Source organism: Tursiops truncatus, chromosome 10 (assembly GCF_011762595.2).
Source record: "Tursiops truncatus isolate mTurTru1 chromosome 10, mTurTru1.mat.Y, whole genome shotgun sequence".
NCBI classification, from domain to species: Eukaryota; Metazoa; Chordata; class Mammalia; order Artiodactyla; family Delphinidae; genus Tursiops; species Tursiops truncatus.
Window position 1 is genome coordinate 8,704,540 of NC_047043.1, and position 23,551 is coordinate 8,728,090.

General features: G+C 43.8%; 1 protein-coding gene across 2 annotated transcripts in view; it reads right to left on the reverse strand.

The window, feature by feature from the left end:
- The window catches only part of ADTRP (androgen dependent TFPI regulating protein), a 70,499-nt gene extending 47,444 nt beyond the window's left edge, over window positions 1-23,055 (reverse strand). The window contains exons 1-4 of one of the 2 annotated variants that reach the window (XM_019945231.3): window positions 22,963-23,055; window positions 21,986-22,318; window positions 12,260-12,394; window positions 10,616-10,717 (exon numbers count right to left, since the gene is read on the reverse strand). In XM_019945231.3, coding sequence (XP_019800790.1) covers window positions 10,616-10,717; window positions 12,260-12,394; window positions 21,986-22,138 — 390 coding nt within the window. In that variant the 5' untranslated portion in view covers window positions 22,139-22,318; window positions 22,963-23,055. Of the gene's footprint in view, window positions 1-10,615; window positions 10,718-12,259; window positions 12,395-21,985; window positions 22,319-22,533; window positions 22,591-22,962 lie in introns of both variants that reach the window. The other variant, XM_073810330.1, reaches the window with a different exon arrangement.
- Window positions 23,056-23,551: the final 496 nt, after the last annotated feature.

A 23,551-nucleotide genomic window follows, 5' to 3' on the forward strand; every position in this document is an offset into this window, starting at 1 on the left:
CAGCAATCCAGGGGGGCTTAGCGTGCCTTAATTCTAATCAGGCCTCTCTCAACTTACATTCTGTTTGCATCCAGGATTTTAATTCATACTTTTTTAAAGTCACCATAAACTGAACACATTGCTTGCCATTGTTTTTGGTATCTCGTACCTCCCTTCTGAGATCATTTTCCTTCTTCCTGAAGTACGACCTTTAGCATTTTCCATTACTGAGGGTCTGTGGGTGATAACGTCTGTTTTCGTGTGTCTGAAAATGTCTTTACTTTGTCCCTGTTTCACAAGATACTTTCGGAGAGTAAATAGGTTGGCTCTTTTTTTCTTCAGTACTTTGAAGCTGTTATTCCACTTCTTCTGGCTTCTTTGTTGGTATTGAGAAATCAGCTATCAGTGTAACAGTGGTTACTTTTTGGGAAATCCATTTTATTAATCTGGCTGGTTCTAGGATCTTTTTGTCTAAGGTGTCTGTGATGTCGTACAAGTGACTAGATGTCTGCCCTGTGTCCTGTGTGTCTTTTTTTTTTTTTTTTGGCACTTCTTGACTCTGAGGATTAATTTTTCATAAATTCCAAGAAATAATCAGTGATGCTCTCTTCAGATATTGCCTGCATCTATCTCATTCTCTTTTTTAGCTCCTCTTCTGTTTTATTTTAACTTTGGGGAATTTCCATTATTTTCTTGTTCGTAAGTCAAATGTTTACAAATATTTTTAAAATATTTTTTTCAGCGTTTGAGGTGTCTTGTGATGTTTGTATGTTTGTTTGTTTCAGGCTACTGTTGCTCTCTATGGCCAGAAATGGACGGCACTCGGGACCTTGTTTCCTTTGGGTGGATAACTTTCTCCTCCTGCTAAGGGTTGTGGGCATGATTTGGAAGGATGCAGGAATTTATGGTCATTATCAGTTGGGATCCCATCAGGAACAGGGAAGCCCACTGAGGGATTCCAAGGATGAAGGTTTTAGAGGCTTTGGCAGTTATTGGAAAGGTCAAAGCAGTAAAAGTGAGGGAAACTTCTACTACAAGGGGATGCTTTGAGGGAGCTGGCTCAGAAATGGTAAATCTCAGAAGTCTCTGCCCCCTCGCTGCCTGTAGTATAAAGCCTGTGATTCCTGGGTGCTTGTCCAGAAGTTGATGCTAACCTCGTGTCTGCACATCTGCTCTCAACTGCCACTAGAGAAAAAGGCGTCCTCACTTTCACGTCTCATGAGAGTGCCTGTCATTGGCTGACTCTCACCTGGAACCATATGGAGAAAGGGATTCTAGGACCTTGTGTGTGATTCCAGGCTTATCCCTTGCTATGCAGAGGAGAATGGAGGAGGGGTGACGGTGATTCCAAGTTGACAACAATTTGGCATAGGTTGTTATGGATCACGGATAGCACTTTATGTTGCACACATATTATTTTATGTGCTCCTAATAGCATCACTGAGAATTAAGAACAGTAAACACACCTATTTCAAGGAACCAATACCCAGTGTAGGTCTGTTAGCTTTTCCAAAAATCACACAGCAAGACAATGGCAGAAATGGGACCAGAATTGAGGTTTTCTGGCACTTGTCAATTGTTTTCATGAAATCAAAAATTAACTTGTAGAAAACATCTGAGATCAATTATTTTTGCAACTGAGACACAGGGCTAAGACATTTTGCTTCCACTCATCCCAAACCAACTCTTAGGCATCAAGCTGCAGCACTTTTCTTCCTAATAATTTATCCCGTCCAACTTTTTAGCCCAAGAAGAACCTTAACAGATGTGAAAGGACTTTTGTGAAGATAGACTATGATTCACCAGATGGTCCATTTCCTGATGACCTGTACCTGGAGATGTCTTGGACTGTCTGCACCATGCTCTAAAAGTCACCACCTCAAAAGATACCACTAAGATTGTGTCATTCCCTGTGGATATGCAGCTTAATATTCCAGTTGTCAAATATCATTCAACAAATATTTCTTAAGCACCTTTTTTTCTAGGCTTACAATTTCTGTGATCATCATGATATTTTAATGCCGCTAACTCTGACATTATTAGGTTAGCAAAGTATTTTAAAATATGTCAGAAAAAGTATGCATATTAATTAAAATGTTCCCACATATAAGGCTTAAACTGAAGTCCCTGGGTTGATAGGAGACAAAAGACTTTTATTAAATACTATTTGATAAGTTAAGTATTTTAGTGTCTCTGCCAATCATTGCTACAAAAGAATATTTATCGTCAAACATGAATTGGGTAAAAAGGGAAATATCACTATATTATTGTCTGTTAGTCATATGTACTAAGGCAATAGCAAGAACAGCATTTTCAAGCAATGGCCATGCCCTCTTGCGCCCTGATCAGCAAGCTTGTTTCTAACATCAGGTTTTTACTGTTTCTCAGCATTCAGAATGAGATAGCTGATTCTTTGAGTGAGTACATGGAGTGTGCACCAACATGCCTATAGATTTTTGTATTCATGGAGATGCTCTTTAAATGGCATCTGGGCCCTTTTATCAGACCACTGTTAAAAGACTGCAAGTATACACTCAGTGTAGAATCACTGAGCATAAAAGCAGGAGCTCCACTTTGAGCAAACCTTTTGCTCACACGCTCACAGACTCTGGCAGTGGCCCCTGTCTCACATGGCTCAGCATGCATGAAGTCCCTAGAGAAAGAGCTCATTCTTGGTCCCATGTTCTCACTCTTCTTTAGCTTTGCTCTAATTATAAACTTTTAGAGAAAATAAATGAGTCTAGTGAATACATGAAGGTGATAGAAAAAGGATGAAGCTGATAAGTAAGGCTGGTGGTAGGTTGGAAGAGTTGTTGAGATTTAGGAAGCAGTTGAGAACGCAGGTACCTATATATTAATGACTGTGCCCATCGGATTGAGAGGAATGAAGGGCAGGGCTGAGAATTCAAAACTTAGGACATAAGCATGTGAGAGCTAGGAATCCATGTGATGGGTGGATAATATGTGGGCAAGTGGAATAAAGCAGACTAGAAATCATCTACTGGCTGATAATCCAAGGACCTGGAGGTGAGAGTAAGATTAGAGGACTTGGAAAAGCTCAATTCCCAATTAGGCACAAGTGGTTGCTCTGTAGGCAGAGAAGATAAAAGAGACCAGGGAAAAAGATGTAGAGCTGGTTGAGAGCCTGTCAGCAGCTCCCTGTTCAAGGGCGGGACTCTGCAGCTGTCAGAGTGTCTGCCTGTGGGGTTATGAAGTAACTAGAAGCATGAAGGGGGCTTTTCTGTGCTGGCTCCCTAATCAGGAAGGGGATGTCCATTCAAATCTGTGGAGAAGGCTCTCACACCCTCCACCAGGCTTCTCGTGGGCATTTTCACTTCTGCTCTGAGATCATGGGACTCTTGCCCTCTCCTACCCACTTAGATTTTATTTCTTTTGGTATATCAGAGAGGCTTAGGATCTTCTCTTGTGAGTTTCTCCACCTTGGTTATTCTCCAGCATAAAGTCATTCTTCCTGTTGGTAGTATTACCCGTGGTTGCCATGGAAGTGGGGACTAATTACATCACACAGGAGGGGAGACCTGCTAGGGAACCCTCAAGGACACCGAATGATTTCAATTATTCAAATTCCCAGTAACTTCTTAGAAGACATGTATAGGTTTTGATCATTAAAAACCTTTGACTTTGATTTTGAAATTGGGATGTATTTACTGGATAATGGAATCGTAAAAGCAAGCTGCTCTTCAGCACACACTGGAAATTCTCAGAACTGGGATTTTTTTTTTAAAAAAGATATACTTCCACCATTCTGGTTTCTGCCCTCAAGAGATGAAGAAAGCGGGCACTGTGATTGCTTGGTTCTAGTTACATAAAACCTTAAGTGGACTGGCAATCCTTTGGCAGTTCATTATCAGAATCTCCTGTGTTTACCTTAAGACTTCCTGAGGGGCAAGATGGCTTTGTTGTCCTTACCCAGCTAACTCTGCTTCCTAATCCAGCTTAGCTTCTGACTTCTCTGCTGAGCTTTAAGCATTCATTTAACCCAGTGTTTCTCCAGTGCCACTGGAGAGTCTAACCTACCTTAGATTAGGAAGCGAATGGAATGAATAAAGTGTTTTAAAACAAGAGGGCAACTCTTTATAACACTGTAGTGATTAAACCTGAAAAAAAAATCCAAGTAAATATCAGGGTCTGATAAATGATTCTATCTTCATTCTTGCTCAGAGATTTAGAGCAATGCTCTGAGAAAGGATCTTTCCTGTGGTACGCGGTCGGCTTAGCTAGGGCAGCTCTTCCCTCTCTAGAGTCACGTAACAAGTTATTTCCCAGCACCATTTTCTGGTCATTGTTGGCAGTCATCGTTTCTCTTTCTAATGTGGACTTGGTCTAGGGTAGAAAACGGCCAGAGAAGATTTTAGAATTTAATGGTACAACAGATATGAAGGAGGAAGAGACCGTGAATCAAAGAAGGCAGACAGACTGTAGATGGAAGAGGGAAGGAAACAGATTCTCCTCTAGAGCTTCCAGAAGGAATGCTGCTCTGCTGACACCTTGATTTTATCCCATGAGACCCATTTTGAACTTCTGACATCTACAACTGTAAGATAATTTGTATTGCTTTAAGCCATTTAAGTTTGCGTTTATTTGTTACAGTAGCAGCAGGAAACTAATACATACAGCACTACCAAGGCTCTCCCCTCCCCCCAGTCAGACTGCTCTTTTTGGGCTTCCCTGGTGGTGCAGTGGTTGAGGGTCCGCCTGCCGACGCAGGGGACACGGGTTCGTACCCCGGTCCGGGAAGATCCCACATGCCGCGGAGTGGCTGGGCCCGTGAGCCATGGCCGCTGAGCCTGCGTGTCTGGAGCCTGTGCTCCACGGCAGGAGAGGCCACAACAGTGAGAGGCCCGCGTACAGCAAAACAAACAAACAAACAAACTGCTCTTGTACAAGTCACCAGAGAGTTCATTACTGCAAATGCAATGATCATCTTACAGTGTCGTTCTTACTTGACCTCTCAGCAGCTTTTGACGTAGAAGACTTCCTCTTGAAACATTTATATACTTGACTTCCAGGAGACTAAACTGCACTGGATTTCCTCCTAACTCACTGGCATCTCCTTTTCAATCTCCTCTGTTGAATTCTCCTGTTTTTCCTCCCAAGTACTGAAAGTTGGAATGTTCTAAGGCTTAGCTCTGGGATATCTTCTCTAACCATACTTACTCCCTAGGTGATCTTATTTAACTTTAAAAACAATCTTTGTAATGAAGACAGCCAAATTTACGTCACCAGTCCAGCAATCTCCCCTAGGCTTATATGTCCAGCTGCCTATTCTGCATCTAAAGTTTGTTGTCTAATTGACATCTCAAACATGTCCAGACAAAACAATTTCCTTCTCCACAATCCTTGCACCTCCCCTGCCATCTCTATCCATACCTCCCCTGTGTCTTAAGCTAATAATCTTATCTCCCTTTTTTTTCTTGCCAGATATTCAGTAAATCCTGATGGCTCTGCATTCCAGATCTATACCGAGCACAAGCACAGCACGTCTGCAGACTTAGACCAAGCCTCCAAAGGATTTCACTTACCACCCTGTGAGTGACATGGGCCGGGACGCTGCTGTATCAGCAGAACATACTCTGGCTGTTGTCTTATATCATGTGGAAACAGAAGTAGATGGGAGGTGGAGTTCCCCATAGGAACCCTGACCAGGACCCTCTTCCTTTTCAGACATGGACTTTCTGGGGGATAATACTGGAGGGGCGGGGGGCTGTTTTTAACTGTGGCAAATGTTCTGCCAGAGTTCCTTCAGAACACAGCCTCTACTTACAGCAAGTTAAAAGACTGGGTGGGAGTATGTATATAGATAAAACTATAATTTAAGCTTCTTGAGGTTGGGAATCATATCTCAAATTTCTCTTGTCACCCCATGAATAATTCTTGATTGTGTATTTTTTATTTGAACTCAGCATTAGAACTCATCTGGGGGCCCAGTTTTCAAGTATATGTTCAGTTATGTCAGGAGATTTTAACCTGTGGTCCATAAATGGAATTTTGAGGGTCTATGAACCTGCTAAGATTGTACACAAAATTTTATGGTTATTTGTGCTTTCCTTGGGAAAGTGTTCATAGATTTCCTCAGATTCACAAAGTGTTCTGTTTCCTAAAGGCTGAAAACCACTGAGCTATCCAGAGATATCTAGACTGTGGGTCCTCTCTGCCCAGAAGCGCTGGGGTAAAGAACCAAGGAGGCATGGGCGAGGGGTTTGTAACGTTGAGGACAAAGGGGGGCCTTTTGATGCTGATGTCCCCACAGGTGACCTTCTTTACTCATTAGGACTCACCTACCTCTGCCTAGCCGCCCAACAGTTTCACACCAAGCTTACGGGTGGGAGAGAAAAATCTGAGACTGGGGCCTGAATTTAGTGATGGACAACATGTGGCATACTGTGAGTGAGGAAGAAACTGGAAGGTTTAGAGTTTCCCTTGACATTTTGACTCCCCAGCAAGCCCCCAGAGAGGGCTAAAAGGCCTTCCAGGTTGTCCAATCGTGACCCACATGCCTGTCACAGCCAGGCTGGGACACAAGGGGCATAGCAGCCCTCCTGTCTATGTCATTCACTTGGCAATAATAACATACCGCTGCATGACACCATCTATGTCAATGTCTTGTATTAGCATTAACTGTTATTTGTATTATTTCAACGTTGTGTGTGTAAACTAGGCTCCACCAGATTTAAGGTTGCCAGAAGTCAAAACCCTTGTCAAATGTCCATCTTGGTGTTAACCCTTATAGCCGGTACTTAATCATTATTTTATTTCAAGTGAATAAATGACAACACATTCAATAACTAGGTGGCTGGATTTGGTATTTGCTCCGATTTAAAGAGCCAAGGCCTGTCTCTTAAGAGCAGATTGTTTTGAAATCTCCATTAATATAAATGAAGCCTTTCCAGTTCTAAAGCTCTGTGATCATGGATTGAGAGTCTTACGTGATCGTAACTATTTATGCAGTCCTCGGTAGTTTATAAGGTGCTCGTATGCACTTGCTCAATAATCGTGTACTGATCTCAAATGTAGAGGGCCTCTGGGGGGGTTCTCTGATCTCTTCCCTCTCCTTTAGGGAAACCTGAATGGTTTAGGTTGACTTCCGGAGAAATAAGTTCCCCCAGCTCCCTTCAGGTTAGGATCTGAGCGTTTCCTCCGTTACTGAGTCCTCTTCCTGCTGTTTGAATCTGTCTGTTCTGGTTCTATCTTGAGTAGTCATTTAGATAATGCCTGAGGAGTTAATGTTTTCCTGGCAAAACCTGGAGGAGTACTTTGCTATTCTTTCCCTTCTTTCTTGAAGACTGGAGAACAGCTTAGCAATAAAACAGTCCGGTTGATCTACTTTAAATAAGGCAGCCTGCCCACGGTTGATGCAAATATTACACTGATGTTACTGTTTGGTTTGAATATATAACAAGGATAGAAAAATGTCCATTAGAGTTGATAGTCAGCTTTGAACGATCTACTGCAACGGCAAGTCTAGAATGAGCTAGAAGGGTTGGGTTGGGAGGAGCCCAAAGACTTGATGAATCATGAAGGTTTTAGAACTACACTGTGTCAAAGGGGAGAGTGGTATTTCTTAATCTGACAAATCCTACTCATAAAACCCAGGGCAGCAATGCAAATGGCAACAGGGAGAATATTCCAGAGCTAAGGCTAGAATAGTAAACATAAAGACTGTTGTGAAATGAAAGAACCTTCAGGAAAGTATGACGCTGGCTGTGTACAGCAATAATTCTTATATTGTGGAAGAAAAAAAGGAGCAATACAGGAAGTGATTCATTTTAAGATCAGGCCCAGCCCTACATGGAAGCAACTAGTACCAGTGACCTCCCATCCTCACTTTGGCTGCCACAGTGGTGGTTTCTGGGTATTTACTCATTTGAGTTGTCGTGGAAGGACACTGTTAAAATGCAGAAAGTGTCAACAAATTAACCCAGTAACAGCCATTTCCATATTCTTTTATACTAGTATTTAAAAAGTCAACAGAGAGCATTCCTTGAGGTAATAGACCAGGAGTATTTGATAGTGAGGACAGAAAATGTCCAGAGTAAGGGACACAGTTTGGGGAAGAGAGATGAGATGCAGTCATGAGCACACTGGATTTGGAGCAGACACCATACGGAAGCATGGACGTTTGGGGATGACCCCGTTAGGAGCACCCAATGCTGGTTTTGCTGATGCCAACATTTTCACTAGAAATGGCTCCATTGGGAGCTTCTCCAGTTAAATTAACAGAATCACAGAAGAGTCTGTGTCTGACCCAAGGCAGGTTGCCTCTTCTTTTCTCTTTTTCACTGTCGTTCCACATTTTTGGACCCTAGCCCCTTCTCTCTAAGGGATTCAGGTTACTTGATTGACCAAAAGGCAGAGAGCAGGGTCAAAAGAAACCCCCAGGCTGTGAAGGCACACAAATATTTTATGTTCTCTGTTGTATATCATCTGCCTTGCTAATTAACTGATCGATATGACATACATTATCAAGCTATCTGCTTCCAAAATTACCAAAAGTCCATATGGCTGTTTAGCAAGGTCACAAATGCTGGGCATCACCATCACAACTATTTGGAAGAAATCTAATCTTACTTCCATGTGGAAATGGTACCCCAAAGAGGTAGGAAGCTTGTAATAGTTGTAGGAAAACTACTAGCTGAGCTAACAAAACCTTGAAAAGGTATTTGATATATGTGTTTGGCTCCAAATAAAAGACACTTTCAATACTCTGCCTTTTTATTTTAGTAACATCCAGCTCAGTCAGTTGTCCCAAATCACTTCATTTTCTTAAGTAGGGTTTTGGCTTATTAGCATACAGATGGGGATTTTGGATTTTTTTAAGTGAGAATTCTCACTTTGCTTTGTTAATCAAGCAGTGACATCCTTTTTGATTGCCTGGTGAATTATGAAACTAGACTGAACCACAAGTTCTGCACTTACTATAGTACAAGGCAAGGAAGAGTGAATTATGAGCTCAGTGGCCCCAGGCAAATCACTTAACCTTTTAGAGTTTTTATTTTTTTAATTTGGAAAAATTCAGGATTGTAATTGTTATCTAAAGAAAGTTGTATGAATTAAATGGGCTCCTATTTGAGGAACATACTTAATATAGTCTAAGTGCCATAAAAAGCCACAGTATTCCCTGTGTAGGGGTTTCAGATCAACGTTAATGGGAAACTGGGAAGATGAGGAGGTGATCTGACAAAAAGAAGCTGGTAGGACGGGTCTCGGGGAGGTAGGACTTATTAAATATATAGTTTTTGGTCCTGAACTCTAAATGAGATCGGAACTTGTATACCTTAGTTAATTAATTAGTATCTCACTGAGCACATATTTAAAGTGAAAGTACGTTTTTCTGAGGGGTGGGGGGCAGGGCACATGGTGGACTGAGCTGCTTTTCCAAATTGGTAACAATGTGAGTTTTAAGACAGTGGAAAAGTTGGAGGTAGAAGAAAGTCTGTGAACCTGAGGAGCCTTGATATGCTACTCCCTTGTGACTTCCCCCTGGTTTTTTTTTTTTGTTTTTTTTTTTTTTTTTGCGGTACGCGGGCCTCTCACTGCTGTGGCCTCCCCCGTTGCAGAGCACAGGCTCCGGACGCGCAGGCTCAGCGGCCATGGCTCACGGGCCCAGCCGCTCCGCGGCATGTGGGATCTTCCCAGACCGGGGCACGAACCCGTGTCCCCTGCATCGGCAGGCGGATCCTCAACCACTGCGCCACCAGGGAAGCCCCCCCCTGGTTTTTAAATGTCATTGGCTTCACAGACTCTCAGACCTCCTTCTGAATTCCTGACTAATGTGGAAATACATTTGTAAATATTGAGAAGCGGAGCAAGTACTTTGATTACTCTGTGCGTGTGGTGCTGATGACTCAGACCTCCTTCATCCAAGGCCTGGACAATCCTGCTCCAGCTCTGCTTGTCCAGGCCACTGTTACTGGTATTCAGATACAGTGCCCTGAATAACTCAGAACAGGTTCTGGTTACTCTTCAGCCCCTCAAAAATAAATACATGAATAAAAACCCAAATGGGAAACAGAAATGTGTAAATCATCTGTGATAAATAGTTGTGATCAAGTGTTAGCTAAGAAGCTGCTTCTGAGCCGTGAGTTATTCTTTGGACATTTGGGTGGACTTTTTTGAGCTATAATTGACACGTATAGCATATTAGTTTCAGGTGTACAACATAATGATTTGATATTTGTATGTATTGCAAAATGTTCACCACCACAAGTCTAGTTAACATCCAGGGTGGATTATTTTTAAAGCTTGCTTGATTCCATTCCTAGATAGGAATTCATTACATGTTATTTGCTGAAGTTACTTCTCTTTCAGGACTGCAGGCTCCAAGAGTTTGCTTGCCCTTATGGTTTCATGTCTTTTCAATAACTTCATAAGCAACTTGGCAAAGAGTCTTGCCTGGACATCCCATCTGCTCTCTGTATCTCCAGTTACAGCACCGCTTTTTGTTCATTTCGTATTCTCAAAGTGTTCTTTAAATAAATAGCGACGGGATGAAGAGGGAGGAGTGAACGGGATTTTGGGGGTTGAGGAGCAGTTTGGAAACATAAATAAGGCACTTGGAGTTCTCAGAACAGAGGTTATTGCCGTTCTGTATTCACTAAATTTTCCTTTCACTCACCATTGCATGATTCAACCACACTGGAAAGATACCATCTAGGGCCTTAGGGTAAACGAGTTCTCGATCGTAGAGAAAGAGGATCCAGAATGACAAAAATACAAACTGGAAAATAGAACACAACAATAGTATCATTAGGTTTATCTTCAGTGAGTGCTTCCTAAGATAATCAAGGAAACGTAGCAAAATAAAAATAGATGCCAGTTTTAAAGATACATTCCTATATATACATAATGAAATACTAAATGAAGGAAAAAATTATTTATTGTAGAATTACACTACCCAGTCTCTGGGGATTTCAGAGAGTTAGGGATCAATTATTTGTCATTGTGGCAGGCAGAGAGGATGTAGATAAATAGGATTCGCAGACCATTTCATTTTAACCAATGACTTCTCTCTTCTCTGAGCTTTACCAGGAGTGCTGAGAGCAGCCACATGGCATGGCTTGAGTCTTCCACTTGCGTTGCCCACTCTCTAAATAGGCATGGCAAGGGGAAGCAGGAAGGCTGGGGCGAGGATAGGTGACAAGCTCCCAGGGTAATTCACAAGCTAGTTAACGAGAGTTGGATCTCCTTATTGCTCAGAACTTTGGATTGATCCCCATCCTCTTGTACCCCTTGGCTGTCTTTTCAAAGTGTCTGTCTTCCATGCTACAAAATCAGTGGAGAGATGGGAAAAAATAACTATTAATCTTCTAACGATCTTCTTAAATTCCAAAGGCTCAATTTCTAAGTCTTAAACAATGAATAAACTCCACTGATACAAAAAAAACTTAGCCTCTTTAGAAGATTTTTGGGGGTGGAGGAGGAGGTGTCCTGCAGAGTAAAACTGGAATGCCAGTACTCACTCCGTTATCTGAGAGCTCATTATTAGTGTTTGGAGAGTTTCATTTTGGATTTAAGTTTGAGGTCTCAATACCATGGGAAGTGGAATGATGACGGGTAGAAAGAGGTAATCATTTCTAATTATAGGCCCTGCTGGGCAGCCCGTGTGCCTGGTCTCAGTTTGTTTCCATTCTAACTAATGAATGAAAACATGCGCAATGTTGTAGAAATGTGGACAGTATCAGCAACAAGCCGACTGTCCCTTGCATATATATGTCTTGCTTCTTCCCAATGTCCATTCGTTCCACAAAATGCGTGAGTCACCCGCCATGTGTCCCACACCAGATATTTCAAACAGCCTCTCTCTCCTCCATTTCAAAGTGTCAACTTTGAAAGTTTTCATACCTTTTTTTTTAATGGTTTCCACTTGCAGAAGTAACAAATGCTTATTGCAGCAAGTGAAACAAGATGTATGAAAGGGATATTAGTCATCTGCCTCCTCAGCAGCCTCCATTCCCATCACCCTGATGGAGCCAAGGTCATCGCAGTTGTATTTTGGTTAAGAAAAGTCCTTCAGACTTCCCTGTTAGGCAGTAATAAGGATCTTGTATCAAACGTTCACAAAGGTACAAAAGCTAATGATAAATCTTGTCAGTTAATGTGCCTTATTTCCCGAAGACACTGGGCAGTGCTATGCAGTCCTCAGGCCATTTATGCAAATGCAGTTGCCCTGGATTATAATAATGGGCTCCTCGCTGCCCAGGAGAAGTGTCAGTCCATATGACATGTGTATTATATTACCTGCACATCTTTGTAAACTTACTGCAGATATCGGAAAAGCCAGCGTGGTGAAAAGCAGGTCTCTGAAGGCTGTTATGAACTTAATGTCTTTTTTCCCTTTAGCTCTTTTCAGCACATCTTCCAGACAGGCCACCCCGTAGAAAAGGGCCTGCAAGAGCTAAATTCATTACAACAAATGAGGACCTTTTCATTTCCTTTAATTAATACATTCTTCACTGACATGAAGCACCATCCCTCTGGGAGCAGTGTTGATTTGAGAAGGAGGGGCCGCTGGCTGTTTCGGTTGGGAGCCAGTTCGAAGGTTGGTCTTGCAACTTGCTGGGCCCTGACCTTGATCACTAAAACCGATTGTGTAAAGTTGTTTAGGGGATAATAATGTGTACAGTATTTAGCATAATGGACTTGAGCTAAAATGGAAACAGAATAGAGTCAGCTTAAAAGGAGAATGTAATGAGATAGATAGCTTGGCTGCCCAGAGGTGGGAAAAGCCAGATAAACAGCACAAGGGCAGAGCACCAGACACAATGGTAGATATATTCTGGCCTCTTCCTAGGAAGAAAAAAATGTTTAAGTGCCTAGTGTTGCAATCTCATTAGAGAAGCCAGAATCAGCGTCAAGAGCCCCATGAAGGAGCTCTGTGCTCTCCTGAGGGAGACCCACAACATGGCACCTTGCCTTGCTGAGGGAGAAGCCAGAGGAGAAGGCCTCTGAGGACCTCACAGAGACAGTCTGTGTGAGGGAGTGATGTAAATCCACAGGGCTACACAGCAAGCCGTGGGCTCGGGTGCATCTCTAGGTACCTGAGGGCCTTGCAGGTAAAAAAGAAGCAGGGCCTTTTTCAAGGACACAAGATCACAATCAGAACAGACTTTGTGCATTCTTACAGTGTTCCACAAACCCACGGCTTCTAATTTAAGGGTCACAAGAGTACAGAGTTGGAGTTGGTTTTGAGTTACTGCTTCAGAATCAATCCTATTCCTTGAAAGCTCTGACTGGTATAAAAGGAACAGCCTGGACTCTGCTGTGAGTCTGAGTCAGACAAGTTCTGGAACCTGGGCATCTGGACTAATGATCAACCAAGTCGGCTTTTGGGGAACAAGCTCTGAGCTCTGAACCCTAGGAAACCTCTCGCAGGGTTGGCCTCCTGCCACTCCTCAGGCTGAAGGGTGGGCAGGAGAGGACACAGAGGTGGATTAGGCCAGCGAGGTCCCCACGGGGGTCCTCAGACCAGCAGTACCAGCATCACCCCAAAGCTTGTTAGAAATGCAGGCCCTCAGCCCCACCCCAGACTATGGAATCAGAATCTCTGGGAATGGGGCCCAGGAATTTGTTTTTCAATAAACTCCCAGGTGCTCTGTGTATATGCTAAAGTTCTAGAACCACTGCATTAGACATAAATTTATCACTTAAAAATCTTACTGACTACTCAAAACTATAATAGCTGACTTTTTTTTTTTGTAATAGCTGGCTTTTATTGGTTTCTTGTTATGTGCTGGCCACTGATCTAAGCTTTTAATTTGTTACAACAACCTTATGAGGTAAGTCCTATTATTCCTTCCCCACTTCCCATTTTACAGATGAGGAAACTGAGGCACAGAGAGATAAATAAACTTGTCTAAAGTCTAATGGTTGATAAATATCAAGGCCAGGATTTGAAACCCAAAGTCTGCTTCTTGAGCCAGACTTTAAAAAAACCACACACACCATGTGACGTGTCAGGTTTCTAAGAATAAGGATAAAGCACTGTGGGAGTTCAGAAAAAGAGACCATTATCTCCAGGTGGGAGAATTAAAAATGACTTCAAAAAATACCGATGCCTGATTCTCACTCCCAAAGATTCTAATTTAATGAGTCTGGGGGTGCAGCCTAGCCTTCAGGATCTTAAAACATTCTCCCAGGTGATTGTAATCAGGGCAGCCAAGGTTGAGAACCACTTGCCTAGAGGAACTTCCATTTGGAAATGCAGACCTGGTAGCCTCCAGGGAGGCGGGGCTGCGGAGATGAGCCCACATGGTGGGATGAGGTTTCTAAAGAGAGGACAAAGGGAAGAGGAGAGAAGTGGGAAGCGAATGCTGAGGAAATGCCCTCCTCTAAGGGACAGAAGGGCTAAGGGGGAAGCAAAGTAGCAAAGAATGATCAGATGGTAGAAAATCAGGAATGTGCAAGAACCCCATGGCCCTGAGGGAGGAGGAAGCTTCAAGCCAGAAGGGGCCATTCCAGGGAGGGTGGGCTACAGTTTTAAATGCCATGAAGAGGCTGCCACCCCAATACTCGTCGTTTACTTTTGCCGTTGAGCGCTGAGCGCTGCAGAATTGGAGTGCAGTCTTTGCACTGAATGCTAGGAGAAGTCTCCTTCTCTCCCCTTCTTCCCCAGCAGCTCTCAGCTCACCCCTGAGGCCATAGCAGGCAGCTGCTGGAGCTAGGAAGGGCAGACGAGGGGCCTGGGCCCCAGTGAGGAGGCCTGCACCTTTCTATCAACACAGCAATTAATCCACACAGCAATTAATCTCCCACTGAGCGCTGAGTGCCTGCCAGGTTTTCCCTCCTTGGGGAGAGGCCGCCTCCACCCAGCATGTGAAGTCCCTGTGACCGCTTTCCTTAGCGAGAGCTTCCTAGCGTCAGCATGAGTCAAGCTCGTCCTGACTTTCTCTTGCCTTTCCCAGTCGCAGAATGTGGAAATTGGACTGGGGAAAGAACACATTACTCAGAGCCTCCATGGCTTCTCCTTCACCGATAAAAATTTGCTCCACACCACAAACTTGCCAATCACTTCTCCCCCTCTCCCCTCAGCTCACACGTTATTTCACAGGCATATGTCACTTTGGAGAGATGCCAGCTGTGTGCGTGAGGCAGCCTTGTCTCCATCGATGTTAACCCACGTTGATGCGCCATCATCTGTGTCAACAAGGAATATTTATGAGCCCCTGCATAGGAGCCCGGGGGGGGGCGCTAGGGTGTTGCCAAAAGAAATAAACAGGCGAGAACTAGGGCATAGAGGATCCACACAGCAGAGCTGGCGAGCAAGGAGAGGGAGGTGGCATGGGCTTACTCAATGGGGAGGCCTCCTGCAGGGCCTCAAGGGCAGGTTTGCATCAGCTCACAAAACCAGACACTGGTCTGCTCATTCTCTAAGGACAGTACACGGGGATGTTTATAAGACACTCACAGAAGGAATAGTCAAGGGGGAAAATGGCAGCTGTTAGGGACTGAATTGTATGCCCCCAAAATTCATATTTGAAGTTATAACCCTCAGTACCTCAGGAAGTGGCTGTATTTGGAGACAGGATCTTTAAAGAGGTGATTAAGTTAAAATGAGGACAGTAGGGTGGGCCCTAATCCAGTAGGACTGGTGTCCTTAGAAGAAGAGGAGATTAGGACCCAGACCCACACAGAGGGTAGACCACGTGAAGACACAGGGAGAAGGCAGCCATCCACAAGCCAAGGAGAGAGGCTTGTAGAAACCAGCCCTGCTAACAACTTGATCTTGGACTTCTGGCCTCTAGAACTCTGAGGAAGTTTCTGTTGTGTAAGCTCCCCAGTCTGTGGTACGTTTTTATGGCAGCCCCAGCAAACTAATAGAGTAGCATTGAAAGAAGATAGCAACAACTGGCCTTCTTTTACGACTCTTACAGCAAAATTACTGTTTACATTTCTCAACTATTTGGGCCGCTCAGAAAAGCAGAGTTAACGGTATCTTCTTGGTCAGGGTTTACTTCAGAGTTGCTGCTGTCTAATTTAATTTTTTTCTACCAGTTCTTCCCTAATTCCATCTGTCCTTTCTTCTGAAATACTGCTGATCTAAGATTGTTAGCTGTCTTCCATTTTTGTTGCTAGCTGACAAACTTCCCACCTGGGAGAGCTTAATTTACATTTTTTTAATAACTAGTGCAACTTGAGAAACCATAGCTAAAGGATGTTTCGTTTTTACATTCATATGTCTTCACAAAATTCACAACAATCTTGAAAACACAGAAGCTTAACCTTTCTAAGTCGTCAAGTTTATTTTCCTTGCTCTAAGCCAGAATCCTCTTAAACTATCCCAGGAAATGAGAATTTCTTCATTTAAAAATAATTCCAGAGAGGGAGATTCCACAAGTTTCCTGAGCAAGACATTACAACTCTGACTGAATGAGTCAAGTAATCCAACGCCCAGCTCAGCTCTCTGTGCCTGACTCAGACAGGCCGGGACTTTCTCAGGTCTCGCCTTCAGAATGATGCAACACTTGCAGTGGAGATTAATTCAGAATAAAATAGCAAATGGGGACTCATTGTGATGAGCATTTTGTATAACTGTGGTGGTAAGGGTGGTGGCATCTGGGACAGGTAGAGGAAGTTTGTCAAATATATCTATATTATATGTAATATTATATTTCAGACATTATTCACGTGCATTGAGCTTATGAAACAGATGAAAGAATGAGATCAAGAACATGGGAGAAGAACTGATATGAAGAACACAAGAAAATAAAGAGAAGAAACTAAGAACATTGAGGGACAGGTTGGAAGGAAGATTTGTAAGAATGCTTAGCCAGTGTTGTATAGCTGATAACAGCTGGCTTCAGTGTAGCAGTAGGATGGCCGTGCGGTAGGCTGTCTTACGGGTGGGATGGGGTTCTCTAGAAAGTGGCTCTTACCAGTTAAGAGTTACGTTCTGATCATTTATTCATGCAGCCAACATTCACAGAATGTCTCTTAGGTGCCAGAAGTTAGGCATAATACAGACCAGGGCAGGTTCTATGTTAATATGTCTTTATTAGGAAGAAGAAGAGGCAGCAGAAGAGGAGGAACCTTTTCGGTACATTTACCATTTTACGTTTTGTAGGCCAGGTTCCTTGGGAAACAGAATCTGAGATGCTGAGATCTGCCTGAAGGGTGTTCATGGAGGAGTGCTCTCAGAACATCCATGAGAAGAGGGAGGGAGGGAGGGAGAAGGACTGAGCACCAGGAAAACCGGAAGGGCAGTACAGTTGCATGGGATCAGCTAATCCCCGAAGGAGCCCTGGAGTTGAGCTGTCCCTTCAGAGTTGTCCTGGAGCCCAGCCTTTGTAGCCCAGGTCAACCAGTCTTTGCACGCAGCAACCTCAGGGAGGTCTCAAGCCTTGGTCCAGGTAGCTCCCTTCTGCTGAGGACAGCTGTGGGATGAGGGCTCAGTTATGAGTCACCAGCAGCCAGCACCCCTTCTCCCAGGAGCTGGGGAATGAGTACCTTGATGCTGAGGAGGTAGGGGAACCTGTGTGCCACACCACAGATCCACTACATATGAGGCACAGAGGAGTTAGGTAACTCACTCAAGAGCATATGGCAAGTGAGTGGCACCCAGGCAGTCTGGCTCCAGAAGCTAGGCCTTCGATCACTAATCTTTATACTGTGCACAATGAACCTACCAAAATGCTGTCATGGTTACTCAGTAAACCACAGCTGTTTTATTTCGGGTGCTGGTGGTGACTCTTCCCTTCTCTCAGCCCTCATCCTTTCAACTATCTGAGAGGTAAAAACAGTGATCTTAAGCATTTTTGTGGAATAGACAGTTAAGTGTATTTCTGAGTCTGCTGAGCTTAAGAGTTCCACAGATGAATATATTAACCCGATGATGGAAATTAAAGGTTGGCCCCAAGTATCGCAGTGGGTTCTATATACTATAAATGGATCTCTGTCTTCTCACTGTTCATGGGCTACCTTGGAGTTTGAACGATGGAACGTCCCCAAGGATCTCTCTTCCCCTGGCCCTGCTTTGCCATCCCTGAGGACCTATGTAATGAAGTGGCTGTTGTCATCCTGAGAGCTTGACGATAATAAGGTCAGAGCTGCCTGCGGCTTGGGCAACTTTATATGAAGAGGGGAGGGCAATGTCATGCCTCTGTTGGTGAAGTGGGGGGAGGGAAACAGGGAGGGGCCCGCCCAGAATCTCCCCTGGAGATCCCAGTTATGAGGCACCACCTTTAACCATGTTTCAGAAGGAAGTTTACTTTTAAAAAGAGGAAAACCCAGCAAACTCTTATGAATTCTGCAAGCCGATTTCAATTGTAGCTGAAAAATTCCTCTATCCCCTCTCCCCAGCTTGCATTCCCTGGGGTCAGGGACAGTTCCTGGGTGGAAGTGGAGTGGATGGAGAGGAGGGAACACAACATTGTGGAAGACCCAGGCACTGGAAGCCTGAGCCAACGTGAGCACCCGAGGATGTCCACAGCACTGCCTTGTCTCCTTGCCCAGCTCCTGGGGGCTACCGCATTCAGCAGGATTCACTGCCCTCTGCCTGAGCTTGCAGACTCTAGCTCTAGGGCTTCCCCAGTGCCTGAGGGCATCCACCTAGGCAACTATTATATAGGGAAAGCATTGACTCCACAGTGGTCCTCCTCTAGCTGGGAAGCTGAAGTGTGAAGCCTGTGGAGGGAAGTACTTGAGCAGTGAGGCAGTTGGGTGACCCTTGCCTGAATCCATGACCTACCACCCATGGTGCTCAGTGAGGGGACTGATGTCCCCCAAAATTACCCTCCCCTCTGCACCATCCCTTCTGTACTGAAAGACGAGATGGCTAGAAGCTCACCAGCACTCTCCTATCTCCTCATTCCGTTTTCCACTTCTTACACCATTCTGAGTGCTTCCCTTACGTCCTTTTGTCCCTTACGGTCACTCTGTGGTTATGCACTATTTGACAGATTTGTAAATAGAAGACAAAGAAATACCCAGACCAGGGTCAGTAGGAGGTGGAACTGAGGAACCATCCCAGAGAGCTCATGACCCTAGAGCTCCTGCTTATGCCCACTAAGCTATACTGCCTTCCCTCCCAGCAGGGAATTGGCTGCCTCTTCCCTGGGGTCAGTTTACTCCCTCATTAGACAGAGACTCACCTCTCTCCTCTTCTTCCTTTACTCTCCTTAGGCACTAGGCAGGAATTGGTCGCCATTCCTCAGTGGCACCCCCACTAACTCACCTCATGCCCCAGGCATCAATCCTTTGAAGCCCCTGGGGTAGCTTCAGGAGGAAATGGGGCCCACTTAGAATGCTGACTTGGATTAAGTTGGACTTTGTTCTTAGGGGCCATGACAGATATTCAGCCAACTAGAAATGAAAGCTGTTTAAAGGGGCGGGATGTAAATTTCCTGGAAAGCAGGATGGGGTACTGACTTCAACATGTTTACATAAAATAAATTTAAGAGTGTTATAGCAAGTTATGAGACCTCTGTGACTTTATAAACGCAACCATTAACTAATTATTCGTTAGTTAACACTAATTAGTCATTAGGAAACACAACCATTAATCAGCCCACAAGACCTCAAGAGCTAGAAATTTTAAGGCGCAGTATTTCACGTGATATCACGTATTTGAAGTCTGACCTTAAATCGATCCTCTAAAACACATTCAACCCATCTTCACCAGTTGGAAAACGTTGCATTAAGTCACAATTTCAGGATGACACCTAACAGCAGAAAGGAAACAGCCATAGGGAAGCCCCTCTCTGCCCATTTCAAGGGCCGGAAGATGTCAGAAGAGACTATACTGCTGAGGAATACAGAAAAGTGAGGTCAAGTCCAGTCAACATACCAAGGCACCCAGCTTTTATTATGAGGATAATCTGCGCCAGCCACTGTGGCAAATACAGTGTAGAATCCTAGAACGTCAGGGCTGGCAAAGACTTAGGAGACAAAACTCCTGTTTGGGAGCCACTTACAATTTGATTGAAATGTTGAGAATCACATGTGGGTGGAAATGAGAAAACAATACTCTACATAAATAAGCGGAGACTGAGAGAAGCCGTAAAAATTCAGGGAAAGGAAAAAACGAATTTGGGCTAGAGTTGCTCAGCAGAGATTTTAAGGAGAATATGGGATTTCAGGTGGTCTGTGAAAGCAGCAAGGTGGTGTAGAAGCAGGTAGGCCTTTCATTCAAGGATAGTGTGAATATGGGTAGAACAGTGACAGCAAAAGCCTAGGGACCAACACTGGAGAAGACACAGGCCTTCCTGGAGAATAGACCAACCTTCCTAGGGAGGCGAGCGCCCGACGGCCAAGTAGGCAGGTGAGCTCTTAAATCAGGAGTTTAGATTGGTCCTGTAAGGTAGGAGGGAGCCCCTGTGGTTTCTTGAGTAGCTGACCACACTTCTCAAGCAGGCTTATGATGTTTGAAGCGAAACAAAACCCAGAACAGTTCTTTGGGAAGATTAATCTGAAATCTGAGTGACGGATGGACTGTTAATGGGAGGACAGTGAAGAGGTGATCTGGTCATCTAGGTACCAACTAATAAACACCTACAATGAGAGGGGCAGTAAGATTGGGGAAGAAGGGATGAACCTAGTAAGAGGGAAGACATAGGATTTGGTGGCTATTAGTCAGGGAGTTAACACTAGGAAATAAGTATCCTGGACAGATGAGTGTCTTTTTCCATTCTTGGAAATATGGTGCCTCTGGGACATGTAACCGAGCTATAATTAAGAAGCCAGGGTGATGGGGTTTGGGAGTCAGTGATGAATCTGCTCTTAGCCATGCTTAGTGTGAGGGAGGACAACCATACTAGAATTTGGATTTGATTAGATCATCAGTCCTGGCTGACACTGCTCTCTTTACCTTGACTATTCTTAATGTGAAGCTAATAGATACATCAAGCTGAGACTTTTACTGTGTGATTCTAATTCCACAAAATCATTTTTTGTTATTTTCTATTTACTTGTTTTCTCATAAAATTCTATTATTGAAACAAGCCATCACCTTGATATTTTTCAGGCACAGTAGAACTGTATTCAGGGCTCAAATCTCAAAATCAAAAGCCAGCAAGTTACCAGAGAGGAGGAAGCTGAGCTTCCAGGCTGCTTTGATTTGAACCTTCTGAATTTCCTCTCCTTAGCATTACAGAGAGTCATCTTCTTTTTTTTTTTTTTTTTTTGCCATGCATTACCTCTGCCTAGGATTATGATGCCAAAGAACTGGAATATTTTGTCTAGTTTCTGAAATCAGATGTTTATACGGTACCCTGCATTTAGGTTAAAAATCTCAAAACTTTAATTAGCATCCCCAAAGGCTGCAGCATGTTTAGCTTTTAACTCTAAAAATAATTTTACATATTTCCAAAACATTTTTTAAAAACCTATTTTTCTCCCATTCATTCACACTTCATCACTTCATTCATCAGATTGTGGTCAGCTGGGCTAGGGAGACAAGAAAGGATCAAGTGATGTGATTGGTTTGTAAATAGTTGAAAATGTGTATTTGCCATTTGGTTGGGTGATTTGTCCTTTAAGATGGAGCCTGAGCCTATAAAAAATTGAAGTGGGATCCGAACATGGCAAAATGTATTTGCTTTTCTTAGATAAATCTGTTAGTCTGTGTGTGCTGTAAAAGGGCATTATTCCTCCACTGGAAACTGCACTTCCCACGCAACATGCACCACTCTGCCTTCCCTCACAGACTTCCCCAAGCAAAGTTCAAAATTCCTCCTGCATATGTAGTCAGTCCCATGGTGAAACCATTAGTTTAGTTCCCCACTTGGGCTCATCTGAGAAGAACTTCAAGACAAGATTCTTTTCAAAAGAGCATTTAACAAGTAGCACAAAAGGTAGCTATGGATAACTCCCAAATGGGGTTTCTCAGAGCAAATTGTCAAGTAAAAGAGAATGCCAAAACTCACAAACAAACAGTGAAGAAGAAAGACAAATATTGGAATGTTGTACTTGATAAAATCCAAAGGTGTTATGTGTAGAGGCACTGATATTACAGGCAAATAGCTTGCTTCCTGATACAGCCGAATGGACTTACCAGGTTAAGGAATGTTAAGTACTTCCATTGTCCACCATTCAGAAAGACTGTGGATTTCCGCGGATCCTCTCCTTGTTGTGAGATATAAAAATTGAGGAAAATATACCAGCTCAAAACAAAAAAGTGGTATATGCACGTAGAAGTCCTCGTCATGGCTAGCTCTGACCAGGGGACTGTAACGGTCTCAAAGTAGCTTCCCTCTGGCGTACTTCCGCAGGTGACAGCGGAAGTCCTATGGCAGGCCGGGCCAGAGAAGGAGAACTGTGTAACACACCCCTCTGGGATTGAGAGTTCCAACAGGGCTGAATTTTGCTTCTCTCATAGGCTCCTTTCCTGATAAACGTGGGAGACAGGATTATTGCTGATTTTCAGATGCCTTCACTTAGATAATAGCAGGTAATCCGCAGATTTGCATATGTTTCAGTATTTAGGCTTTGAAGAGGGCAGGGAGCAATGTAAGAAGTGCACTTTGCACTATTTGACTGGGTCGGGGCACGATTAAATGACCTTATCGTTAAGTACCAGAGAACTCTAATGAAAATACCTACCGTCATGGTCGTATTTTCTTTTCTTGGGGGCAGAATAAGGAAGTTGCCATAATATATCTTGAGAGAATGAGAAGCAGGTTGACAGACCAGGAGGGAGAGATTGTGGGCGTGTTTATCGCATGGAGGGAAGTAAATATTTAGAAAGGGGAAGGGTGTTGTAATCTTGCTCCTAAGGTCTCTGAGGCCCTATCAAATCTGAAACAACCTTTGATCCTCTAGGGAGCAGCCCCAGCGTTTCAGTTAGTTGTTTCCCCCCACCCCCACCCCCCGCAGTTTTTTATCTATACTCTAGAGAGCCAAGAGTTACTGAGAGCTGTCCCAGACACTCCATTTAAACAGGCATTTCTGTTCCCTTGGAGGGAAGAAGCATAGCAAGTGGTCTGTGGCCAAAGAATCAGGAAGAGGTGTGTGGTCACTACCCCAATATACCTGAGTTCAGACACTGCTGAGAGAGGATGAGGGTCTCTGCATTGCCTTGGAGAGGACAAGAGTATGCTTAGGCTGGGCAAAGTTGTCAGAACCGGGCCCTGCCTCAGGCTCGACAGAAGGGACCTTGTGACATCACCAGCTTGTTTCCCTGGGCAACTGACTCAGAGGGTTTTGAGCAGATCCCCAAGGGAAATGCTCCTGATGCAGTTATGTAAGTCTGTAGGTGGTGCTGTTCAGTGATTTAATCAGGGTTTACAAGTACTGGGAGAAAGAACTGCAGGCTACACATGGAGTACAAAACAAAAACAAACCTACCTCCTAAGTCACTGGATCCCAAACATCAGGAACTGTAAACGGGGGTAGAGCAAGCCTGAGCCAACAACATAGGGTCTGCATTGTAACCATTCCCAAAGGAGAGGATGGTCTGGGAAATGAGAGACGGAAAATGCTGTACACAACTCCACGGCCTAAGTTAAAATGGTAAATAACAATAGCGGCTGATACTTTTACAGTACTTACTATGAGGCAGGCGATGTTCCAGATGCTTTGCGCATATGAACTCAGTTAACGCTCTAAACACTACTATGAA